The 11,066-nt window shown below is 40.8% G+C and overlaps 1 protein-coding gene across 1 annotated transcript; it reads right to left on the bottom strand.

The window, feature by feature from the left end:
• Positions 1-2,444: 2,444 nt before the first annotated feature.
• LOC138359810 (mucin-22-like) lies at positions 2,445-10,262 on the bottom strand. Its single transcript, XM_069319516.1, has 7 exons — positions 10,084-10,262; positions 9,809-9,833; positions 7,854-8,976; positions 7,130-7,214; positions 5,857-5,935; positions 4,530-4,676; positions 2,445-4,025 (listed from the first exon to the last, which is right to left on the bottom strand). Exons 1-7 carry the CDS (start codon positions 10,090-10,092, stop codon positions 3,769-3,771), a joined length of 1,725 nt encoding a protein of 574 aa, XP_069175617.1. The 5' UTR covers positions 10,093-10,262; the 3' UTR covers positions 2,445-3,768.
• Between the last annotated feature and the right edge of the window lie 804 nt (positions 10,263-11,066).

Here is an 11,066-nt window from a genome sequence, read left to right as displayed (position 1 = left end):
CATTTGTTTTGAGAATTTAAAGTAGAAGGAGGAGAGGAGAAGAGAGGAGGGAATAGAGAGAGAGAGAGAAGGAGGATGAATGGTTTTGGAGAAAGAGCAGGAAAATGGAACTATTAACTTATAGCCACGTACTCTCGGGGAGGGGGGGGGAGGGAGGGGAAGAGTTAGGGCGGTACTTCCTCCCTGACTGCTACTTTCAATGGCTTCTATGTCTCTATTCAAGTTACTCCTTCAAGCTTGCACTTAACATGACTACTGTCGGCGATGAGTCACAATAACGTGGCTAAAGTATGTTGACCAGACCACACACTAGAAGGCAAAGGGACGACGACGACGTTTCGGTCCGTCCTTGGCCATTCTCAAGTCGATTGTCGACTTGAGAATAAGAACATAAGAACAAAGGCAACTGCAGAAGGCCTATTGGCCCATACGAGGCAGCTCCTATTTATAACCACCCAATCCCAGGATGGGATTGGTCCAGGACGGACCAAAACGTCGTCGTCCCTTCACCTTCTAGTGTGTGGTCTGGTCAACAGGTCTGCTGTCTCCTTCCCTATTAGCCCCTCACTGTCTACTATCTCTCACTGTCTACTGTCTATCAATGCTATCTGCTTGCACTTGGACAGTCTGTAACATCTTCACTTTGTGGTCCACCTGAGTGTCTTGACCGCCTGCTCTAACAACCATCTTGCTGCCCTTGAAAAGATTCAGGCTAACTTGCCTGAAAAGATGTGCCCCTAACGTGCTCCTGAAAAGATTCAGGCCTGGTCGACGACCGGGTGTCGTGACGCTGAACCCCGGTTCATTCCGAACACAGCGATTACACAACACCTTGCCTCAGCAACCGTTACTACCACCGTGTACTCCTACACACACCAGACCCTTGAGGCGTACCACTAGGTTTGTACTGGAACACAATGAGTGAACATATGGAAGGTATTTAAAGGCCGTCGGGTTTTGTCATTTAATTACAAAGAATAGACTCTGACAAATAATAACATATTAACATACTCTATTAGGTCAATACACTTCCAATACCCATAGACCACTTGACCTCCGCGATCACCACCCACACTCGTAACTTCCGCCTAAGTTCCTAATACGGAATGATTACTACAACGCTCCACACCCGGTTAGTCTTTCATTCAATACTCACATACTGCAGACTTAACTTGGTCACTAAGATCACATCAGGTTCTCGCATAGCTGTCTGCTACACTTCGCTGCTGCCACAAACGGGGATCCAGAGGACTTCTCAGTTCAACTCCCACAATCAGACTGACTTTAGCCAACCATGGCCTCAAACATTTCACCCCGCCTCTCAAGGAAGGTATAATCCGATTAACCTTATCCCTAGAGCGGTAACCTTGTTCCTAGAAGCCTGAGTCCTCTTTCCAGGAATTATTAATTTGGCTAAGCAGCTGCGGTCTTAATCCATTGACCTTTCTTAGATATGTGATCCATAGTCTGTCTACTTAACATGTACTTCCAATCATCATTCGTTAAGTGTTGTAGTAATGATCCTCTAGCTAATAATCCCTCCTAACTTGTGGATTACAACACCGGGCCACGGGGACGCTAAGCCCCGGAAACATTTCAAGATAATTCAAGGTAACTTGACAGAGATTATCCGTCACTCCGTGTTAATTAAACAGACTCACACGTCACTCAAGACAGGGGCCAATATTATTGTTGTTGTTGTGGGGGGGGGGGGGTCATTAATCTGAGTCCTCACGTGCCACGTCTAAATTAATCAATTGATAGGAGTAATATATTGATCGCGCTACTTGTGGGGTTTGAGTACTTACTGCGTGTGACTAGCTGTGAGGGTAAGATTGCCTCGTTACAGTAAACAAATGACTCGCGTCATCGTTGACAGGTGACGTGGACCAGACCACACACTAAAAGTTGAAGGGACGACGACGTTTCGGTCCGTCCTGGACCATTCTCAAGTCGATTGTCTTGAGAATGTGTGGTCTTTTAGTGTGTCTTTTAGTGTGTGGTCTGGTCAACATACTTCAGCCACGTTATTGTGACTCATCGCTTGACAGGTGACGTATGCCATGATTGACAGGAGACTCACGATAAGCTTGACAGGTGACTTCATGATTGATTATCTGACTTGACAGTACAAACAGAGCATAATAATAAGGCTATTATTTTGCGTTCATTTATTATGTATTTGCTAATAATCCATACAAAAATGAACTTACAATTAATATAACTAACAATATATATTAACAATAAATGTAAATTAACAATTATATGTAAACTAATCATTAGCTGACGGTAAACTAACAGCCAATGGTAAACTAACAGTTAATTAAATAGCAAACTAAGGAGAAGTGAAAGACAATTTACTAACGGTTGTAGGGTAAATGAAACAACATTTAATTGAAAAAATGCACATGTATATTGCAGTAAAAGATGGCGTCAGCCAAACAGCTTTATAAAAACATTGATTATATAAAGCCGAAAAATTTGCACACGAGAACTCGAGAAAAAAAAATCTTAAAGACTCGAATGAGCTGAAAACAAGAGTGTCCAAAGCACGAGAAATTGTGAACTAATTGTAACTTTTAATCTATATAAAATGATTGAAGTTTAGTTTACATTGCTTAGAAGAGCCAGAATCGTGACCATTTGCATATAAGTTGTTAGGAATAAAGTCCTCTAATTCTAATTTCCTGGAAATGAATTAAACATTTACAATGGAACTCAAAAAGAGAGGAAATACAGGTAATCAAACCTGCTTGGATCCTCGAGTGATTGGTTCTCGTGGAAATGGTTCACAGCCAGACTCGACTAACATCTTTGGGACGAGGTCAAAGGTCAGAGAGAGAGTGCAAAACTTAAAATGTCAGGTGTTGTAGGGTTTTTAACGTCTAAAGTTACTTGGGAAAGTCAAGATTATGGAAAAAGTCAGAGACACTAGAATGACTCTCTAGCGTGAACGATGGTTCATTCCACATAATTATAGATATAATTATAAATATAGAACTATAATTATAGTTCCAAATAGTTATAAATATCATGTTCATAAAGTTATTAAGAGAGTCAAAATGAAGAACATAATTAACATAACTTATTCATTTTGTTTTTTTATCATATTATTCAAACCACTGTCGACCACTTGGTCGCAGGCTTTACAGGGATATATTTTAAAATCATTATAACAAAATGGGTTAAAGGAGTACCATGACTAATTAAATTCACTAGAGTCCTCGTGGACTCGAACCCATTGTACTACCAATCGTGCCATTGATGCTAATAATAAGGAAGAATCTCGGAAGTACCTAACTGGTACCCAACTGAGACTTTAAAAAACTTTCCATGGAGTACCACTAAGGTGTCTGGAGGTATGGGTACCCTTTCATCCTTGTCTTATGGCATAACATGCTGTTGTGGGATGCATCTTGCAATGCTTATTGAGATCACAACACTGATACAAGGTGCTTATACTCAGGAATTAATATGCTATATGCTCTAAAAAAAATCTTGTATGGGCATAAAATATATATATTCAAATAGTTTTTAAGAATTATCAATGCAAAACACATTTCTTCACACAGTAGTGAGGAAGAGAAATTAAAAGAAAGTTGAGGAATTAGATGTTAAATGTTAAATATTATTAACTGGCTACATCCCATGGTGCAGCCTCCCTCATCTTGCTCCTCCCATGGTGGTGCCTCCCTAATGTTGCCTCTGCCATGGTGGCACCATTTCATGGCAGTCATTATCGCCCTAGGCACCATTAACACCGACACACTACATATTAACTATAGGCATTCCGGGAAGAACAAGATGCGTCGGTTTCGTTATCTGACCAACTCTAGCAGGTTTAGGAATCTCTGCTTCAGTAGGACGTCCAGTCTTCTCCAGGTCTGAAGTCCAATTCTGCTTCGACTTATTTCTCGCCTCGGACAAGGCTGTGACCGTCATGTACATAGGGAACGGCAGGAGGAGGCAGGAGGCGGCGGTGATCGCCAGGAACACCAGCAGGAATACGTAGGCGCCCTTGGGTACTAGGCAGAGAGAATAGCAATGTTCTCTAGTTAGAATATGCCGCAAATACACTTTACCATCTTCTGGAGAAATGTGATGGATCCGAACTCACGTCTCGGGGTCACTCTTCTAGGTGACTCGGGACGCAAGTTCGAGTCCATCTCATTGCTTCATCAGATTGTTTCATAAATAGTTCAAGCTAATATGATTTTATTATACATGTTACCAGTATTTCAATACAGTTCAATGCTCATGAGTACTATTTCAAGTGTGAGACTCAATCCTCATTTGCTCAGTCACATACGAAACCTGTACATCTTTCGCTAATCATTGCGGCTTTGTTTACATTTATTAAATAGTTTACATACCACGACGATTATAATATCAATAGTAACTTTAAGTTGTGAAGTTCCCAAGCTTGTCAACTGTTTATTAAATGCAAACAAAACCGCTATGAATAATGAGAGATGTACAGGTTTCGCAAGTAATTGAATAAAGCCTTTAGGGGCTCCAGTGGGCCTTACAGCGTGTGTTGCCCCTGGAGGAGGTGCCTGACACGACAGTCACCGTCTTGGAAGACGTCTTCCATCCATATTGGTCTCTGACCGCCGCCTTGACCTCGTACACGCCCTCCTGTGAGTAGGTGTGACCCCGGGTCACCACGCTGGAGGCTGTAACAACACCAGGGAACCCTAGAGCCTGCGTGACCCATGTATACTCACACTCTCATACTAAACACACTCACACTCTCATACTAAACACACTCACACTCTCATACTAAACACACTCACACTCTCATACTAAAACGCTCGTACTCACACACTCTCATACTAAAACGCACGTACTTACACTCATACTAAAACACACGTACTCACACTCATACTAAAACACATGTATTGACACAACGAGTATATCCAAGGATGCACACATCCACACAACAGTAAACACACAAACGCAAACAATTAAGAGGATTTTACAGGAATTAAGAAAATAATTACAGACTCAGGAATGCAGAAGGTTTACAGCAACCACAACACAGCAGCAGCGGCAGCGTCTGTGGGTTGGTACAATGATGTAACCAACTATGAACAACTTGTTGAAAGGGAACAATAGAAGAACAAAAGTGTACTTAGGCCGCATCAAGCTTGGTGTACCCATGTACACGGAAATAAGTTCTACAGCTACCAGAAGAAGAGAGAAAATGTTACCATTGCCTAGCAACGCCAGAAAATAGACCTTTGGAACATTTGTTAAAACAGAACAGACTTGCAAACTAAATAAGATCCCAGTGAGAGTAAACAGGACAAAAGAAGTCTGTTTACAACAGTGGACTTGTAAACAAGTCCTTTTTTTACAAGTCACCGTCCTACTGAAACCTGCACTCTTCTTGAAGCCAAGACAAGTTATAAATACTCATCCACAGCCTGAGTAACACATGAGAGATGAGTAACACTCAGTGGGACAGCCAGAGGCTTAGAACCCACATACGACAATTCTTGCAAAGCAAAAAAAGTGCAAATATGAGGTGAAGAAATTCGAAATTATTCATATTGATTGAATTAATGAGAAGATCATCAAGATGAGGAGGAACCAAACAAGAGAACACGTCACTCATTTTATAGAACACGTCACTCATTATGTTGAACACGTCACTCATTTTGTTGAACACGTCACTCATTTTATTGAACACGTCACTTAACTTACAGAACACATCACTCAACTTACAGAATATGTCAGTTAACATGCAGAACATGTGATTCAACTCACAGAACATGTCAATCAACTCACCAAACACGTCAATCAACTCACAGAACATGTCAATCAACTCACAGAACATGTCAATCAACTCACAGAACACGCCAGTAACCTTGGGAGATCCATCACCGAATTCCAGTTGCCATCGGCCTCCTGCGCCTGTTTCACTCGCTTCCTGGAACACCAAACACACAAATATGACAACTTTCCCAAGTATGGCAACTTGGACAAGCTTGAAGTTGTATAGAAACTTTCCCAAGTATGACAACTTTCCCAAGTATGGCAACTTTCCCAAGTATGGCAACTTTCCCAAGTATGGCAACTTTCCCAAGTATGGCAACTTTCCCAAGTATGGCAACTTTCCCAAGTATGGCAACTTTCCCAAGTATGGCAACTTTCCCAAGTATGGCAACTTTCCCAAGTATGGCAACTTTCCCAAGTATGGCAATTTTCCCAAGTATGGCAACTTTCCCAAGTATGGCAACTTTCGCAAGTATGACAACTTCCGCAAGTATGAAAACCTACAAAAGTATGGCAACGAAAGCCCTCTACAGACAAACACGTCAAAATCATACAGTTAAATGAAAAGAACAACTACACAGTTTGGCAATTTGCAGTTACAAAAACACGCAGATATTAAGCGAGACACCATGGAAGGGAAACACAAAAACAAAACACTAGTGCAGTTGAACGATACTTGGCTTGCAAGGAAACTTTACCTGATAAGAAACGTATCTGTATTTTTGCCCAAACTTGAAAAGTTAAGAATCTACTGTTGATTGAGAGAAATTGTAAGTTAAGAGCTGTTAACTTACTGAAATATAACCACGAGGAATACAGGAGGAAAGGTAAGCAGATATCTTACCCTTCTATAATATCTACTTACCTCCCCCCAGATCCACAACCCCCCCCCTTCCCCCTCTCCTTGTCTCCTACCTCACTTCCCTCCCTCATTCTCAATATAACCTCATACTCGCTTCACAAAAATCAACCCCAAAAAATGTTAAGCTCACTTGAATAACAAAGAAATTGGAGAAAGTAAATTAGATATTAGCAAAATATATTTAACTCAAAATCAGAGGTTTAAAATATATATGTTCCTTAACATGTAAGTATTATAGCATAAATATTTCCATATCAAAAAACTTTGAACATCAATATATATTTTATAACTTAAAGCACCTATCTTTTTTAAGCTTTTATAGCGAGAAAGCTAAAAAAGTATTAACAAAAGAAAACTGAAACAGTAAACATATTGTGAATATAGTAAAACTGTTTTTAATGCTGTAAACAGTAAAAAATAAAGTATTCACGTACACAGGTAAATGTTACATATCAATAAGTTCAACAGAAATCTGGCAGGAGTTACCTTAAGGGTGACCAGGACCTCCTCCCCCACGGTGGCTTGACGAGGGTGAACCCGGAGCCCCAGGGGCGCTGCCCTCTCCTCCTCGCTGCCACACACACACACACACACACCCACACACACACACACACACACACACACACACACACACACACACACACACACACACACACACACACACACACAGGGGGGCAAAGTAAGAGAAATGTCGATCAAAAGGAAAAAGGATCAATCGTTAGTGAAATAGATCAATACCTTATCATCTGTAGTACATATATTAATAACGTTGAAATAGTTGCCACAATTTATAAGAACATAGTATAACCAATAATTATTATTTGAGCAAGCGTCCGTTGCTTGGAGGGTATCGTACATCGCTCTCCACAGTAACGTACACAAGCATGATATGATCTCGTTTAAATCTGAATAACTAGAGTCACGATAATGCCAAACTTTACCCCAAAATTAGATTTTTGCTGGAAAAAAGGGTCCATAAATCGCGTGACAATTCTATATTACTCAAGTTTAATGACTTGTTTGAAGAGGCCCAAGAAAAAGATTTATTAACATGTTTTAATCTACCCTTTTGTTAACGTTTTATCTATTATATATTTTGTTTAACAATTATTTTTAATCATTGTTGATCTTTGTCACTCTACTAATAATATTATTATCACATTGAAGGCCATTATCGTCATCACTAAAAGACTTTTAGGGCAATACTTACCCTTCTCGAAACACCAGTGCCACAGACTCGAATGTAGTGCCTTTCTCTGGCACAGTGCTTTCTCCTGACACAGTGTCTTTCTTGGGCAGCGCCGCCGACACATCTAAGGAATCCCTTCTTTTATTATCGCTGGGTTTTGTTGAAGCAGTGGTGCTTTCACTGGGCTTTGTAGAAGCAGTGGTGCTTTCACTGGGTTTTCTAGAAGCAGTGGTGCTTTCACTGGGTTTTCTAGAAGCAGTGGAGCTTTCACTGGGTTTTCTAGAAGCAGTGGTGCTTTCACTGGGTTTTCTAGAAGCAGTGGTGCTTTCACTGGGTTTTGTTGAAGCACTGATACTTTCTCTGGGTTTTGTAGAAGCAGAGATACTTTCTCTGAGTTTTGTAGAAGCAGAGATACTTTCTCTGGGTTTTGTTGTAGTGATACTTTCTCTTGGTTTTGTAGAAGCATTGATACTTTCTCTTGGTTTTCTAGACGCAGTCGTTCTTTCACTAGGTTTTGTTGTAGTGATACTTTCTCTGGATTTTGTAGAAGCATTGACACTTTCTCTGGGTTTTGTTGTAGTGATACTTTCTCTGGATTTTGTAGAAGCATTGACACTTTCTCTGGGTTTTGTTGTAGTGATACTTTCTCTGGATTTTGTAGAAGCATTGACACTTTCTCTGGGTTTTGTTGTAGTGATACTTTCTCTTGGTTTTGTAGAAGCAGAGATACTTTCTCTTGGTTTTGTAGAAGCATTGATACTTTCTCTGGGTTTTGTAGAAGCAGAGATACTTTCTCTGGGTTTTGTAGAAGCAGAGATACTTTCTCTGGGTTTTGTAGAAGCATTGATACTTTCTCTGGGTTTTGTTGTAGTGATACTTTCTCTGGGTTTTGTAGAAGCAGAGATACTTTCTCTGGGTTTTGTAGAAGCAGAGATACTTTCTCTGGGTTTTGTAGAAGCATTGATACTTTCACTGGATTTTGTTGTAGTGATACTTTCTCCGGGTTTTGTAGAAGCATTGATACTTTCACTGGATTTTGTTGTAGTGATACTTTCTCCGGGTTTTGTAGAAGCAGTGGTGCTTCCATTGGGTTTTGTTAGAGTCGTGGCGCTATCACTGATCCCAACAACCAGCCACAATACTCCTGCAAAAGCCGACCGCTGGGTTAGAGACAATGTGCTTTGTTGGTAGAAATGTGAGACACGGTGTAGAAAACAGTTATGTATTTGACACTACATATTCACATGTGGCTACAACTGCATACAAGCGCACATATTCACACACACCCACACACACACACACACACACACACACCCACACACACACACACACACACACACACACACACACACACACACACACACACACACACACACACACACACACACTTTCTACTGTTATAATCTAGCCCCGTGTTTAGTTACTTCATTCACTCCCAAAGCCAACCCAGTGTTCATGTCTCCTAACCAACCCTTCTACTTCTTCTTTCATCATTCTCCTACTCTCTATTCTACTGCCTTCCCCTTCTCCTCCTCCTCTTCATCATGTGCCAGAGTCCTCGTCCTTCTTTTTATCCTCCTGACCCCTTCCAACACCTTAATATAAAATTTAACAGAATAACCAAAAAAAATCTCAATGTCCGATACGCTGGCGCCGAGGAAACATCCATTACACCATATAATTTATATAGAGAGCCGAGAGGAATCCCGATCCAAAAACACAGTGATAGAATAACAAATGACAGAGCTTCTCCAACACACAGTATTCCTCAGAGAGTATAATACCACAAGAGGAAATGGAATGAAAACTCTGGTTTAATATGTATATACACCTCACACTAAGAGACTCGGGGTTAGGAATCTGAAGAGAATATACAGCTAAGAAATACAACTTACAAGAATGAGTGAAAGAACAGACTATAAGACCATGTAAATATTGACATGCACTCCAACCACAATAAACAAAATGAGACTCACCTGCAAACAGCATTAATCTCCACACCTGGAAACAGAAAATAAATGTGACACGAGTGTGATAGACGTCAGACAGGTAAACATTAATCAGTAACAAATTTATCACAGGGGGGATTAATTCTAGTTTGTAAAAGCTTTATTTTACAGAGCTGAGTTCACTTTACTTTGAGTTTAATTCAAAATACTGAGTTTACGCCAAATATCTGAGATTACTCCAAGTATCTGAGTTTACTCTGAATATCTGAGTTTATCGTAAATACTTTAGTGTTCATAATTACCTTGTCCATTTTGATGTACTTTCCACCTTTCAGTTGCTTGTGCTTTTACTTATTTCACTTTTTTTTTATCTTCCTTTACTTCCTTTCTCTTGCTCCTCTTCCTTTCACTGAGAGGTACTGATAGCTCTACCAGTTGGCACTCAAATTGGCACTCTCTGCGAGCTACAGACACACCTGGAGGGAGGCACTCTGCAGGCATACTGATCACGCTTCCCCTTCCCTCACTCCCTCATCCTACCTCTCCTCCTCCTACCTTTCTCTCCCCCCCCCCCTCTCCATCACCCTTCCCTCCCACCACCTACTTCGTTATCACCTCATCTCTACCTCCCCTTGCCACCTACCCCTCATAATGATGCTCGACCCATGTTATTGAGACCATTTGGTCACCATTTGGTCCGGGAGACATCTTCCGTCACGCAGGGTGCAGTTGCGCCTCCACAGATCTCCAGTATCATCTTTTGATACTGGTAATGGCTCAAAAGGGTCACCTCTTGAGTGGCTTTATCTTCATCAATCCATGTTATTGAGCTACTGGGACACCTACGATACAATCAGCACCAGTTAGCCTCGTGTACCACAGGTCGGCGACGGATCAAAGATAAGCTGATCCTATTTCTCCCACAGTTTATGCAAATAAGACTCCAATACACGCCAGGATTTTGAACTGATATTTGTTGTGATGGATATTTGATATCGCAGTCGGTCTGCCGCAAAGTCTCTATGAAGTTTAAATAAATATATGTTTGAGAATACAGTAGTATATGTTTCAAGAATGTATTCACGGGAGCTAATCACGTTCATTGAATTTTGTAGGATTACTAGTGATTTTATGGGGAGTGTCATAGGGAAGTCGACCCCTATGCACACCCCTTTTCAAGAAGTTGGTGGATGTGAAATGTTCTGCCACGAGTCTGTAGACGTTAACGAAGCTTTATGTAAGTTGACCAGACCACACACTAGAAGTTGAAGGGACGACTTTAGCT

This window comes from Procambarus clarkii, chromosome 93 (assembly GCF_040958095.1).
Source record: "Procambarus clarkii isolate CNS0578487 chromosome 93, FALCON_Pclarkii_2.0, whole genome shotgun sequence".
In the NCBI taxonomy this organism is placed as follows: domain Eukaryota; kingdom Metazoa; phylum Arthropoda; class Malacostraca; order Decapoda; family Cambaridae; genus Procambarus; species Procambarus clarkii.
This window is presented reverse-complemented; position numbering and strand designations above follow the sequence as displayed.